Source organism: Crocuta crocuta, unplaced genomic scaffold (genome assembly GCF_008692635.1).
Source record: "Crocuta crocuta isolate KB4526 unplaced genomic scaffold, BGI_CrCroc_1.0 scaffold279, whole genome shotgun sequence".
Taxonomy (NCBI): domain Eukaryota; kingdom Metazoa; phylum Chordata; class Mammalia; order Carnivora; family Hyaenidae; genus Crocuta; species Crocuta crocuta.
Genome location: NW_027551570.1, coordinates 6,050,297 through 6,066,194, shown reverse-complemented (window position 1 = coordinate 6,066,194; position 15,898 = coordinate 6,050,297). Strand labels below are relative to the sequence as shown.

Below are 15,898 nucleotides of genomic sequence, written 5' to 3'. Positions count from 1 at the left end.
TAATATTGCCTTCTTAAACTTTGGATGGAATGAAGATAAACTTCAGCTCAAGTCAAGCTAAAATAAAAATATATAAACATACACACACACACACACACACACACACAAACCTTAACAGGGTAAGAATTTGGTTACTGTACAGTGTATACCAATATTCAAAAAAATAAAGGTATAATCTATATCTTAATCTTAATAGATTAAGGTATAATCTATTTAAGATAGCATTAAATAAGCAAAAATTACATTTTAAAAACCCTCAAAATTAATTTTAGTGTGTGCATGAGAATATGAAAAGCACCAAATGCATAACCGTGATGAACTCTGTACTGGGAGGGAAGGAATGAGATCAGGAAAGCTATTCAGAGAACTACAAATGAGTCTGTAATTTTTTCTTTACAAAAAAATTTTTAAAAAAATAAAGAAAAGAAACTAAAGCAATGACATATTACTTAATTAATGTTACATAATACTTAATATATTACATCAATTTGATAAAGCTGAGTGGTGGTTACATAAGTGTTCATTAAATTGTCTCATTTGTATTATTTAGAATATTTCATTATAAAGAAATTAAAAGAAAAAATGTATAGTTTATGAAAACATATGTTTTAAAAATCTAAAAATAGGAGACTTCTAGTGCCAGCCACAACTGGGTAAGCCCACTATAGCCTAGCTCTCTAATCACAATGGAAAACTGGGAACAAAATATGAAAAGCAACTGCCTGAGGATTCTGAAAAGTAACCAATAGTAGATGGTGGGGGAGAGGAGTCAAAACGCACAAAAGGTTTATTTCCCCATCTTTCATTTTGTAGCTTTAACTCAGGGCAGGGTTGGTTGCAGAACTGGAGGGTAACAAACACTTGGGGAGAAACCTTGTCTTTTTGACCAGGTGATCAAACAAAGGGACCCTGCAAGCCAGGGAGAAACACGGTGGGGAAAAGTTGAAGTTTTTCCTTTTTCCTTTTTGGCTCTCGCAGCCAAATAGGGGCGAGAGCTATGGGGGTGGCCCTCCTGCACAGCTGCATCGTGGTAGGTCTCCAGCAGCTAAAATACCAAGAGAGACTTCATTTTTCAGGCAAGAACAACCAGGAAAGGAGCCCCTTTGGACTGTGAAGAGTATAGGGACAATTCTCCTTCCTCTCCTCTCCTCTCCTCTCCTCTCCCCTCCCTCCCTCCCTCTCTCTCTCTCTCTCTCTCTCTCTCTCTCTCTCTCTCTCTCGTTACTTTGCCCCAAAGGCAGTTCCATTTGTGCGGTACTATAAGGGAGTACAAGGGACTCCTGGAGAGGGCAGGGAGTGTCTTCTCCTACAGAGAAGAGAAAAGAAATCCCTGGTTCTGGAGAGGAACTGGCACATGGCTAGGGTTCACCCTCAGCCTGTGCATATGTAGACAAACACAGCAAAGGTTTTGAAACTGAACTGACCCTGGAACTACTGCCCCCAGTAAGACCTTGCAGTCTGAACCTAACCAGACTAACTGCCCGCTAAAGCAAACAAACAAAATCAACATTCAACAGAGGATGTCAACAGAACCTAGAATCTTGCAACATAATACTTAAAATCTAGGATACGTTCCAAAAATACTCAGTATACAAAAGAACCAGAAAAAAAATGTGACCCATTCCCAAAAGAAATGAAAACACACCCATTCTATGATGACTCAGATGTTGAAATTAGTAAATAAGGACTTTAAAATAGCTATTATAATATGCTCCACAAAGTAAACAAAAATACTCTTCAAACACGTGGAAAGATAGAGGTTCTCAACAGATAAATATAAAAGAGACAAAAGCATTGAAAAGGATTGAATGGAGAACACAGCATGATGTGCTGAGCTGTAAAATCACTACGTTGTATGCCTGAAACTAATGCAACACTGCGTAGCAACTATACCTCAAATAAAAGATAAATAAAATAAAAAATTTACCTAAAAATAAATAAAAATAAAAAGAGCACTTCCTATAAGAAACCGCTAATAAACTACTTTAAAGATGAAAAAATTGAACAGATATTCAGGGAACTATGGGACAGTGTCAAAATGTCTACTATTTGCATTATCCCAGGAAATTGGAAAGAGATTGGTATAGAAAAAAAAATATTTGAAGAAATAGTGGTCAAAAACTTCACAAATTTTGTGAAACACATTAATTTTCATATTGAAGATTAGAGAACAAGGATAAACTAAAAGAAAACCATGCCCAGACATATAAGCAAATTGCTGAAAACCAAAGATAAAGACAAATCCTGCAAGCAGGCACGGAAGAACATATCACATACAGGGGAACAACCATTCAAACGGCTACAGATTTCTCATCTAAAACCAGGAGGGTCAGAAGGCAGTGAGCAACATCTTTAGAGTGCTGAAAAGTCTAAAAAGAAACAGGTGTGCTTAAAATTACATTTCAGAACTTCTCCTAGATTCATTAAAGTCACAAAAGAACTTAAATTCGCTTAAAATCAGCCAGGCCATTGTACTTAAACTCTAGAATGCCACGTACCTGGATCTGGCAGCACCTACACAGTTAGGATGGTTATCAGGAATGACCCCCTTTCCCATGGGGGTGGGCAAAAATGGCAACCCACACTGCTCTACCAGTTTCCTGATACCCTCCTCTGCATGGGCATAAGCGGCACCTACAAGAAACGCAAACATATTTAGACAAGTCAGTTAAGTTCCAGGCACTGTAATTCTTAAAATGGTTCACACGAAATTCTCTTAGGACATCTCAAATAATCTCTTGTTTACACAGGTCTTATACTCAAAGCAAATGGTAATGACCAGTTTGTACCTTTGGGATTTTAAAATGTTTAAGAAGGTGACGGTTCTAACTTCCTTCCCCATAATATTCTCAATTATCCTAAAGGACGTCTACTGTAAAAGTTGCATCTCACATCGCTTGCTGCTCTCAATTGCCTGTTCAACGCTTCCTACTAAATTACTACTCACAGTTGCCTGAATACAATATGTTTTACTGACAGGCCCCATTGGGCAGCAAAGGACTTTGCCCTGACACGGAGAGGCTCTCACTAAACTCATGTGTTGCTCTCTACCATCAGCTAACTTGGACTGCACAGAGTCTCCTACTCTAGGCGTGGAAATCCTAACAAGAAACTTAAGTTTCTAAAGCTCTGTGGATCTCCTCATACTCTCTACGGTTCTGTGACTGCAACAAGACTAACCCAAGTGGTTCACATATCATTTGTTCCTATGCTCATGTGCCTGCAGAATAACCAGGCTCTAAGCCTGCAATGACACTGGAAACTCCTTGAATATAGAATGGTATCATTTCTAACGTCATTAAGGCCATTATAATTCTTTTTAGCTGTATAATTTTATATTCTTTTTCAGGACTAGTAGACCACTACCCCATATCTGAAGCTTGTAATTCTCTACTAAATCTCAGTAAATAGTATAGGGTACTATTCAGATTCAACACAGTGTCCCCCCCACCAGCTCCATAAAATCTTTTCTCATACATGTCAGATGAAAAAGAGCTTTTTTTTTTTGTCCAGAAAATTTCCTTGTATTTTCTTTCTTGCCTCAATAACTTTGTCCACCCAGTTCTCTCTGACTGGACTTGTCCCCAGTGACCTATCATCCATGTTTTTCAAGTGAAGCAGTGTCATCTCTTCAAGATAGTCTTTCCATTACTACCTACATAAGCAAATAGTTGCTGCTTCCCTTGAGAATCCCCCTCACCCTCTGTAGACACACCACTTTTGGGTACACAGCACTTATTTGATAGAGAATTATCTCTAGGTAGGGACCATTATTTCTCTGTATATCTCACAATTGTTTTCTATAGTCCCTGCCTTATCAAAAGTACTCATCAAATGTTGGTTAAATGAAGAATGAAAACTAGCATCTACTGAGTTCCTTCTACTTATCTTATTATTTAATTATAACAATCGTGTTGACATAGTTGGTATCTCAGTTTTACAGGTGAGGTAACTGAGACTCAAAGCAATTGTTTGCCAAGACCACCGAGCTAATATATCATGTAACTGCATTCAACTTAGCTCTAATTTCCATTTTTTTTCTGTTGTCCACCATTTTCAGTAAAGTTATTTTTAGTGTCAGGGCACACCTGGGTGGCTCGGTCAGTTGAGGGTCCGACTCTGGCTCAGGTCATCATCTCATAGGTAGTGGGTTCAAGTCCTGCATTGGGCTCTGTGCTGACTCTCAGAGCCTGGAGCCTGCTTCAGATTCTGTCTCTCTCTTTCTGCCCCTCCCCTGCTCATGCTTGGGGTCTTTCTTAAAAATAAATAATCATTAAAAAATGTTTTTGTAATTAAAAAAATAAGAATGTTCAAGCTAGAAAATGAAGGAATAAGAAAGCCTTTTATGAGTATGAAAAAATAAATTAAAAAATTGTTTTTAGTTTCTATTAGTTAGTTCCTCAGTAGTTGATACTGGCTAGCATGGTCATAGGTGTTTCACAGCTCCCCAAGTTCTACAACATACAATGAGTACTATAACAAGTTGCTGACAGAAGTATAAATTGGTACAATACCTTGGGAGAAAGGAAGCTGACAAATATGTACAAAAAACCTTAAAGTATGAATTACCTTTTAACTTACTTTTCTTTCTGGGAATCTATCTTAAAGTTTAAACATGGAAAAAGCTTTAAGCATAAACATATATGTCACAACTATACTAAACAAACAAACAAAACTGGCAAAGCTTTAAGTATCTCCCGGTGAAGTATGAGGATATACACAAATAGACATTAAAATTATATTAAAAAAAATTTAAAACTATGAAGAAATGTTGTTATAATATTAAATGAAATAAACACAATATAAATAAAACAGTCTATATGGTGTAATCACAACATATAGACGATACATGCAAAAATGAATAGAAAAGTATTATGCGTTAAAGACAGTTGTCTTTGGATGAAGGAATCTATTCCTAATCTTCTGGATTTTGCAAAATTTTGAATAATGATCACATACCCTTTTTATAGTGGAAAAAACCACAATTCATACGTAGGACTGAAGAAATAGAATGGGTGATATTCCCTTAAATGGGCAAGATTCCTGGGCATTCTAGAATAATTCTATGATTTCAAAATTAATAAATAATGCTAGATGAAAAGAACTCATACTCCAATTTCGAATATTAGATATGTTAATAAGTGATTAAGAGAATTTCTAAACAGAATCAGCATTCTTTTGACAGCCTGGCAAAATTTAGAGTTGCATTCAATGCTACCTTTGCCGATGATAAGAAGGGGCTTCTTGGCATGTCTAATAACAGAGGCTGCGGCACACACAGCAGAGGGTTCTGCCATGCTAACAGGAGGGGGCAGGCAGCACTCCATGAACCTGGAAGGAAAGAGTTCTGTCAATTAAGAGAGGCCAAGTTTTAAACTTTTAATTGTGAAAATATCAAATACATAAAAACGTAGAAAAAAAAGCAGTACGATAAACTCCATATATCCACCAGGTAGATTCAACAACTTAGTATCATTTTATCACATTTGCTTCACACACGCACACAAATATGTACATAATTTTTTTCCCCAAACCATTTTAAAGTGAATTATACGCCATGGGGGAGGGCACTTGTTGGGATGAGCACTGGATGTTATATGTAAACCAACTTGACAATAAACTATTAAAAAAAAATGAATTATACACAATTAAAAGCTTTTCCATGCAGCTCTAAAAGATAAAGACTTTCTCCTATATAACGGTAATGTCCCTATCACATCTAGTAAATTAAATTATTGCCTAATATCATCTAAAACCAATCTAGTGAGTAATTCATTGACAGGAAATTTGAGACAATAGTGTTACACTGTAGTAATAGTTGTTGTTATAATCATAGTAAAAAACATACTAAAAGCCAGTGTTTAATACTATGTGTCATTTAATCTCATTTAATTTTCAAAACAATGAGGTTAGGCCTTTTATCTCCATATCACCAGTGGGTGAAAAACTGACAGTAATTTGCCCAGGGTCCCCAGATGGTATGTGGCAGAGACTGGACTGAACTAGGTCATTCTGTCTCCAAAGTCCATGCTTTTAACTACCTCACTATATTTCCATTCAATGGGAGAGTCGATATTAGTATACAACATGTATTAGCAAAAGAAATATTAAGTATAGTTAGCACAGAAATGTAAGTTATAGGGGTGCATAGGCGGCTCTGTCGGTTAAGCGTCCGACTTCAGCTCAGGTCATGATCTCACAGTTCACGAGTTCGAGCCCTGCATTGGGTTCTGTGCTGACGGCTCGGAGCCTGGAGCCTGCTTCGGATTCTGTGTCTCCCTTTCTCTCTCTCTTCCCTTCCCCAGCTCATGTTCTCTCTCTCAAAATAAATACACATTAAAAAAATTTAAAAAAGAAATATAAATTATAGTTAAATATTTCTGGACACTGAGTCCTCAGTGTTTTCATTTATTTTAGTAAACTCATCTCTGCCTTCCCTCCTCTCAATAATATTTTATCATGTTTAGGTATTATGCAGAGGAGATGTCTTTTCTGTCTGACTCTCACCAGGGAATTGTATTTTCCTTGGTAGACTGAATAGACGGAAATGCACACTGCCTCTCTGTAGTCACTAGAGAACCACTGGGTCCACAACAGCAAGAACACACCAAATGGTACCCAGGGTAATGCGTTAACCTAGGTATCCATCCTTATCAGAGGTGACTTAGATACCAGTAAAAAATGTTTCTTATACTTTTTATTCACTCAGTATTTATTTAAGGAAGAAGGGAACATGGCAAATCATAGTAACACCTGGGTTGGAATATTTTTAAATCACAGAGACAGAGGGAAAGACTAAAATTTTTTAGGCCGAGTCCTAAAGAATTTTTCAACAGTCACCTTATTTCTTGGTTTACACTAAGAAGACTCTACATAATCCTTCCTACATTAATGGGGATGTATTATTTATAATTACTGGGAGAATAATTTCAGATAAGTGTTCAGGAAGCTCCATATATTTCACTTAATAATTATTGCCCCCCAAAATTACTAAGTAATACCATTTTGATTAACAGAATTAAACCTTTAGGCCAGGATTTAGTTTAATTATTAAATTGTCAAAAGTTAAGAGAGATGAAGATTAATTTATAAACTGCTAGGTAAATTGTTAAAAAGTTAAGCATTATAATAATACAATTAAGAACGAACTCCAGTGTCACTATTACTTACTTTATGGAATTCACATTCGCCTGCAAGTTCACAAAATCTGCAGGTATATCAACATAACAGGCACCTGGACGACCATAAGTACTGCTTCTTACTGCCTAAATTTATTACAAATAAAAGGAAATATTTTAAAATTCTCATTACATAATTGAGTAACACAATTCACTCAAAGGCAATTAAAAATTGTAAAAGGAATACAACTTTAATTTTTCTGGACATCCTTAGCTGGAGAAATAAACAATTTTAACTAAAATTGAAATGCCCTCAGTTGATTGTATATATTTTAAAAGTATTTATTTTTAGGGGTGACTGGGTGGCTCAGTCCGTTAAGCATCTGACTTCAACTCAGGTCATGATCTTGCAGTTTGTTGAGTTCAAGCCTGGCGTCGGGCTCTGCGCTGACAGCTCAGAGCCTGGAGCCTGCTTCGGATCCTGTGCCTCCCTCTCGCTCTCTGCCCCTCCCCTGCTCATCCTTTCTCTGTCTCTTAAAAGTAAATAAAACAGAATTATTTTAAAATAAATGTGCAAAGGGTCACCTGGGTGGCTCAGGCAGGTAAGCGTCTGACTTTGGCTCAGGTCATGATCTCACAGCTTGTGAGTTTGAGCCCCATGTCGGGCTCTTTGCTGACAGCTAGGAGCCTGGAACTTGCTTCAGATTCTGTGTCTCCCCCTCTCTCTGCCCATCCCATGCTCATGCTCTGTCTCTCTTGTCTCTCAATAATAAACAAACATAGAAAATACATTTTTTAAGTATTCTTTTTAAAGGGGAGAGATAGGAAAGAAAATACTCGCTAAGGGTTTTAAAATTCATGATGTAGCACACGTTAGTCTTAGAAATTACCCACCAAGCTCTCTGCCTGTCAAGTCTTCATAACGTGTACTTTTACCTGCTTTCTAATACTAACGACTTGGCCAAGGTTTGAGAAACTATGATGCTTTAATATGTGTCACATGGTTCCTATAACACATGGTATTGAAACAGCTTAAACATAACTCCACATACCAATGTTGGTTAACTAAAATTAATTTATTCTATGCTGTTTAGTCAACTAAGACACAGTTTTATATGCATTAGTACTAATTTTCAAAAATAATATTTTGCAAAAGCATGACAAAAAGGGAAGTAGGGTTTCCTTTTAGCTTTCTTTTTACTTTTCTGTAATTTAAAAAATAATTTAAAAAGCTGAATGAGAAACTTTTTTCAAAAATAATTTATTTGATCTGTTTCTATAATTAAAGGACAGCAAACAGCAAAAACGTACATAGCTCTTTAACAATATCATTTTTGAATGCCTGAATATATACCAAATTGTTGCTCATTTTATTGAAAATAAAAATAACACAGGTATGAGCAAATGAGAAAAACCAATTGACTTGGAGGACCTATAATTAAATACTTTACCTTCTCGATAATAGAGGGAATAGTCTCTATGCTGCTTGGCCGGGCAGAGAACTTGCTATATAATCTACAAGCTTCAACCTATATGCAGAAAAAAAAATCTCTTAAAATTCAGCTCATAAATCATATTACTCTTCTGAAGAAAGACGAAATGTTAACTCATTACTTCCTATTAAGTTTAGAGAAAAGATGAAGAAAATATATTACTTCAGCTGTTTCTGAAAAGCCTATGAAATGTAAAGCACAATCAAACTTATGCCTCAGTAATAAAAAACAAGACACCATTTTCATTTCTCAGACTAGCAAAAAAGAGTTTAATAATACTCAGTGTCTACCTCCACACAGGAAAACAAGCACTCTCCTAAGCTGCTGGTGAGAGTGTAAATGCATCAGTATCTTTTAAATAACTATTGTCATTCTTTGCCATTAACTAAGTAAAACTTCAATTTCCTTTCAAGAGGATAAAAATATAACGTTTGCATCAAACTATACCAAGATCTAATATTTTACAATAATTTAAATCATATTAAAATTCTGTGTTATATTTTGAATTTCGCACAATGACTTTGATTAACAAGTAGACTCTGCCTAATGGTTTTAACTTTGGCCATAACTTTGTGCTGCAAATGGGTAAATATATTCTTATCTTAAAATTAATCATTCACTCTCACCTATTTATTTCTACAATGATTCTTAAACCTGTAGTGTTTTGTTTTATGCAAGTATTTATGAACACCTCTCTTGTATCTCTGATAAATGTATAAAAAGCAAAAAAGAAATCCCACTATAGCATCTTTTTTTTTTTTTTTAACATTTTATTTATTTTTGAGAGAGAGATAGAGACAGCATGAGCAGGGGAGGGTCAGAGAGAGAGGGAGACACAGAATCCGAAACAGGCTCCAGGCTCTGAGCTAGCTGTCAGCACAGAGCCTGATGCGAGGCTCGAACCCACAAACCGTGAGATCATGACCTGAGCCGAAGTCGGACACTTAACCGAACCACCCAGGCGCCCCCCACTATAGCATCTTGTTGACAAATTCTTTTAAGTTTTTAGAAATTTTTAAATACTTTCCTTCCTTCAGCTTTCTAAGATAAAAATGAATTTGTCCAGAATCTACCGACAGTCATTTTATTTTTACGGAGAGTCATTTTAAGTAGGGTTTTTCCCTCTCAACTTTTTACTTCTCTAAAGTTTGAGAGGCATTGTCCTACACCATTTTTATTCCTGCATCTTTAAGACTTATTTTCAGAGTTTAAAAGCCTGTTAAAAAGATGTATTTCTTGGGATGCCTGGGTGGCTCAGTGAGTTAAGCATCCGACTTCAGCTCAGGCCATCATCTCGCAGTTCCTGAATTTGAGCCCCTTGTATTAGACTCTTTACTGACAGCTCAGAGCCTGGAGCCTGCTTCAGATTCTGTGTCTCCTTTTCTCTCTGCCTCTCCCCATCTGCGCCCTGTTTCTCTCTCAAAAATAAGCATTAAAAAAATTTTTTTTTAAATTAAAAAAAAAAAAGGATGTATTTCTTGGAAGACTGCTCCTAAGCAGGCAGAGCCTAAGTTTCTTAAATATCAACATTGAGATTGTCTTGCAGTTAAGGAAAATAACTTCTAAATTATCTCAGGTAGGTCTATTTTATTGTCATGTTTATTTTACAGATTGTTTTAATTTCTTCTCCTTAAATCTTTTATTTTTCTCCTTAAATCTTAATGGCATACATTTATGCTACTAAACTCTGTAACAACAATTTTAGAGTTGGGTACCTGAGGAAACTCCTGGAAGGCTCCCATAGTTTCCTGACTTCTTTCAGAAGAACCGCCAATCACAATCAAGGGCCTGAAATATTCGTTGTTTTAAAAGAGAATTACAAATGAGATAAAAAGTAAAATACTCAGGAAAGTGCCCAATTAATAAACAGCAATATACATTGAGAGAGAAAATTTCAACAAACTAAAGATTTAGGAAGGAGGCAACCTGATATGAGAGAATTTCTTTAATTTCTTAATTTCAGAAAAACCTGAAATCTATAGGAAATGCTTTTACTCCATGTCTCCCTCTTCCCAAGCCATTCTGGATGCTGATGCCAAACCTCTAGGTATGGTAATGTAAAATAAATTTTTATTCCCTTCCCATTATTAGTCTTGGGATTAAGAGAAGGAAACAATTTTTTTTCACACTTTCCTAAGTGAGTCTATTTGGAAATGATGGAGTGAGAGAAATTCCACACCAATAAATTTCTTCCTTCAAGGAGGAGAAAAGTTACAGCAAACTTAAAGTTATCGGAAAAAACCCCAGACCCTGAAGAAGGTAAAGAAAGAGAAAGACTAGGGAGAAAGGAAAGAAGGCATATGTCAAAAAAGTGAACAATGCCCTCCTCCTAGGACATTAATCTAAAATAATCTTCTCTCATATTCATTTTCTAGGAATATTCATTTTCTAGGAATATGAGAGAAGATTAAATACTTTATAAATTGACTAGAACATAACCCTCTCTAACATGATCTTACTGGTTAAAGCATGGACTTTTGGTCTTCTTTAGTAACAGATTCATTTAAAACCATTTCCTCAAGAATTCCAAGTACTGTATATTTTTGATCTTTAGAGTTTTGTTGGGATTCCCTTTATGGCCTCCATATGGTTAGTTTTTACTTTTAAACTACATAAGAAGAAAGGAGAGAAGGCATAAAGAAAATGGACAACATCCTTCCTACCAGGACACTGGTCTAAATAATACCTAAATATTTACTCTTCCTTCATACTAGGATGATACTTCTTAGTATGAAGGAAAAGTAAATATTTTATGAATTGACTAGAACATAACTCCCTTTAACATGACCTTATTGGCTAACCCCAAAGATGGGGTTAAGGGCAAGGTCAAAGAGTAAGTACTAAAGGGCTTATAAAGCAAACTAAAAAAAAATATAAGAATTTCAATTGTCTTGCTAGTTATGCAAAACAGGATCAAGAATTGGATACATTTGTACATACTGAGCTGGGGTGTTTTAAAAATAATTCTGCACTTAAAGAGAACTGTACACACATTCACATATAGAGAGAGACACATACACACAGACACAGACACAGACACACACACACACTCCAAAATGTGTGTGTGTGTTTAAGGTTTATACACAGTATATAGTTTTAATGAGTTAGCACAAGTCTATTCCCACAAGCTTCTACACATAAGTTTACAAACACTTCTATCTTCAGAGGATGTTATATGAATGACATATTATACACTGTCTAGTTTCTATGAAATAAATCATATGCTTCTACATATGTGTTCAGAAACACTTATATATATATATATATATATTTAAAGTAGGCTCCATGCCCAATGTAGGGCTTGAACTTATGACCCTGAGATTGAGTTCCATGCTTTACAAACTGAACCAGCCAGGTGTCCCTAGAAACACTTATGTCTTAATGAAAGAAGATGTTACTTGAAAGAGAGTTTACACACAGGGCAGACTTAATGAGTTAAGTATACATGTATTCCCACATGCTTCTACACATAAGTTTTCCAAAAACTCAAAAATGTTGTGTTTGCCTCTAAGTAAGATTACTGATTTTTGTTGTTGTTGTTGTTCTTCCTAATACTATTCTTAGTTTAGTTTTTTACCAAGCCATTCCCTCAAGCACTTGATTCCAGATCTTCTCACTCCAGATCTGGTTGCTCCACTAGGTAAAATCACACATCAGCATTTAAGGAAGTGTTTTCAGTAATAACAATTTAATTACCAACAGTTCATGTTTGCATTTGCCATACCACCCAACGCGTGGATAAGACCTGGACCAGAAACAACAAGGCATACGCCTGGCCTAGAAGCAAAACAGAATTTCTTTTATTAAATGCAGGTCAAGTGTAACAGGTGATTAATATCACTTTAGGGGGAAACATGGCAATTTTCTTGGACTTCAAAGGAAGGACATACAGGTCTTTACTACAATTGGTAAAGCAATTATTAGAATATTTTGGGAATTATAAAAGAAACAAAAGAAAGATTGTATCAGTCGTCCTGCAAGAAAGAAGAGACCTATCATCTTCACACTGTATTTCACTAACCTCTTCACATTTTGAAGAGGTTATATTTGGGCCCAATCGATTTAACTGCAAATTTTTGATGCTGAGTACATTTTTATGTGGAAAAAGGTCTTTAAAAATTTTAATAGAGAAATATGTCAATTGATATCTGACCGAAAGTAATTCTGAAATGGAATGATCTGCCTCAAACTTTTTAAAAATTTAATTTGAATGCTTTACCTTAAATGTGACTTTCTAACTTCAAAACACTCAAGGAAAAAGTATCTCCCAATAATTCAGTTTGCCATTTTATATTTATAAAGTGATTTTTAAAAAAAAATTTTTTTTTCAATGTTTATTTATTTTGGGGGCGGGGGAGAGGCAGAGAGAAGACACAGAATCTGAAGCAGGCTCTGGGCTCTGTCAGCACAGACCCTGACTCAGGGCTTGAACCCACAAAGTGGGAGTGCATGACCTGAGCCGAAGTCGGATGCTTAAGCTACTGAGCCACACAGGTGCCCCTAAAGTAATTCCTTAAGAAACTCTAGGACCACTTTTAAAAGAAATTGAAATAAAACATAGACTTGAGTTTACCTGCCTGTCAGATATCCAATCGCAGAGGCAGCATAACAAGCCTACAAAGAAAAAATACTGGGACTTAAGCATATTTGGATCCTTACAGTTAAGTACATGTATATACACTTATGATTAAATAAAAAACTAGAACTGGGTGNAGATCATGACCCAAGCGAAAGTCGGACGCTTAACCGACTAAGCCACCCAGGCGCCCCTAACAAGTAATGTTCTACCTGTAAGTGTCAAGTAATGGTTTAGATATCTAATCTAGGTCTTAGTGTTTCAAGGAATTTATCTGTATCATCTAGTTTATCAATAATATACTCTTAATAATACCTGCAGGATCAACAAAAATGCTCTCTATCTTATCCCTAATATTAGGAATTTGTGTTTTCTCTCTTTTACTCTTCATCAGTCTTGCTAGGGGATTTATCAAATTTATTAATCTTTTCAAAGAACCAATTTTTGGCTTTGTTGATTCCATTGTTAATATGTTTTCTATTTCACTGATTCCTGCTCTTGTATTTATTATTTTACTTCTTTAATTTTGGGTTGAATTCAGTTTTCTTCTTCTAGCTTCTTAAAATATAAGCTTAAAGCACGGATTTTTAAATCTTTTTTAGTAATAGATTTACTTAAAGCCATTTCCTCTAAGAACTGCTTTAGCTCTACTTTACAAGTTTGAAATCTCATCTTTTATCATTCAATTCAAAATATTTCCTATTTTCTACTGTGATTTCTTCCACAATCCATTGGCTAATTAGGGTTCATAGTGATGTGTCCTTTTTCATTCCTGCTATTAGTAATTTGTATTTTCTCTTTCATTTTTGACCAGTCTGCCCTAAAGTTTTTTAGATTTTAACAATCTTTTAAAATTTTTACAAACTATCAAATGTGTTATTTCACTTTCAAGTCTGGGGATTTTCTAGTTATCTTTCTGTTACTGAATTTATTTCCACGTGGTCGGGTTACATATACTATATGTTTTCGATCTTCAGAGCTTTCTTGAGATTCCCTTTATGGCTCCATATGATTAGTTTTTACTTTTTTTTTTTATGTTTATTTTTGAGAGAGAGAAAGAAAGAAGGAGGGAGTGGGGGAGGGGCAGAGAAAGAGGGGAACAAAGTATCCAAACCTTGGACTCTTGAACCCTGAGATCACAAGGTGAGCGGAAGTTGGATGCTTAACCAAGTGAGCCACCCAGGCGCCCCAGTTAGTTTTTAAACTACACTTCAGCTGCACAGGAAAAAGGGGGACGTACTAAATTAAATACAGATAACCTCAAAAACTGCTAAATGCACTCTCAAATAAATCCTTTTTCTTAATCTGGGACATCTTTTTCTAGTATTATTTCTTCTCATTTAAAAAAATAATAAAAAGATATTTTCTAACCTCCACTCAACTTTATGCGTATTAGACTGAACTTAAATACATGTTTAGGACATAAGGGTAAAACAATTAAAAATAAATTTTTATGAATCATAATCTTAACTTACACCACTACCATACGCCCAAGTAAGAAAGCACACAAAGGCTCTGTGCCATCTGTGTTACTGTTCTCCATGGGCCCTTATAGCTTTTCCCTTTTGCACATAAGGTAAAATTCACATGGGGTAATAATAAGACAACTCCAAAAAATGTGAGTGCTGAAAATATAATGTCTGTTGCAATACGAATACTTATTTGGACACGGAAGAACACTGTCCACTTACTAAAGCAGGGTACAGACTACTGCGACAGAATGCAAAATACAAAACAGCATGTACCAAAAATTATATCCCTCTGGTAGCAAATGTCAAAAGTTGAAAAGGAGCTCTTTTGATGATCATAAAACATGTATTTCTCTACCAAATTACCTCCACTCACAAGCAGAAAGCTGTGTGTGTAGTACTTTAGAGCAGACTCTAGAGCTGAATTGTTTTGATTCAAATCATGCCTCCCCTGCTTTCTGCTCTGTAACTTTGGTAAGTTACTCTGTACCCTGGCTTCCTTATCTGTGAAATGAACATACCTGACAGCACTGCTAGGAGGATGAAATCAGTTAACACATGTAAAACACTCAGAATACTGCCCACACGCAGTTCGTTCTCAGTGACTGTTACATTCCTAACAGTGTGCCTCTTCCTTGGAAAGCTGGTCAGTGTAGGTCTCGATTTCTCTGAGGATCTGATGAAAGACAATCAAGTCACAACCGTCCACAACCAACTACGCCTTTCTGTTTAGAACAAACATGTAATTGGACACCAAGTCCTCTTCTGCCTCTTGAATGGCTTCTGAGTCTGATCTCACTTTCTCCTTTCATCACCCTGTCATTATGCTGAATTCAGGCACTAGTTAAGTCTTCCTGGGGCGCCTGGGTGGCTCAGTTGGTTAAGCATCTGACTTCGGCTCAGGTCATGATCTCACGGTTCATGGGTTCGAACCCCACGTTGGGCTGTGTGCTGACAGCTCAGAGCCTAGAGCCTGGAGCCTGCTTTGGATTCTGTATCTCCCTCTCTCTCTCTGACCCTCCCCTGTTCATGCTGTCTCTCTCTCTCAGAAATCAATAAAACATTAAAAAAAAGAAATAAAAAAAAAAAGTCTTCCTGAGTTCTGTACTGCAGACTCAGGTTAACTGAGGGTACTATGTACTGGGAATGTCCTACATGCATCGCACACTCATCAAATTTGAATTTATTATCTTTTCCCTTCAAATTGGCTCTTCTATCTGTATTCCCGACCTGAGTCAGTGG

The 15,898-nt window shown here is 36.0% G+C and overlaps 1 protein-coding gene across 3 annotated transcripts in view; it reads right to left on the bottom strand.

Annotated features, from left to right (window-relative positions):
- Nucleotides 1–15,898, bottom strand: part of HACL1 (2-hydroxyacyl-CoA lyase 1) — a 47,287-nt gene that overhangs the window by 27,437 nt on the left and 3,952 nt on the right. Inside the window, exons 3-9 of one of the 3 annotated variants that reach the window (XM_077750863.1) lie at nt 13,185–13,225; nt 12,308–12,388; nt 10,327–10,399; nt 8,570–8,647; nt 7,171–7,265; nt 5,219–5,331; nt 2,499–2,634 (exon numbers count right to left, since the gene is read on the bottom strand). In XM_077750863.1, coding sequence (XP_077606989.1) covers nt 2,499–2,634; nt 5,219–5,331; nt 7,171–7,265; nt 8,570–8,647; nt 10,327–10,399; nt 12,308–12,388; nt 13,185–13,225 — 617 coding nt within the window. The remainder of the gene's footprint in view (nt 1–2,498; nt 2,635–5,218; nt 5,332–7,170; nt 7,266–8,569; nt 8,648–10,326; nt 10,400–12,307; nt 12,389–13,184; nt 13,226–15,898) is intronic. The other 2 variants (XM_077750864.1, XM_077750865.1) reach the window with 2 other exon arrangements.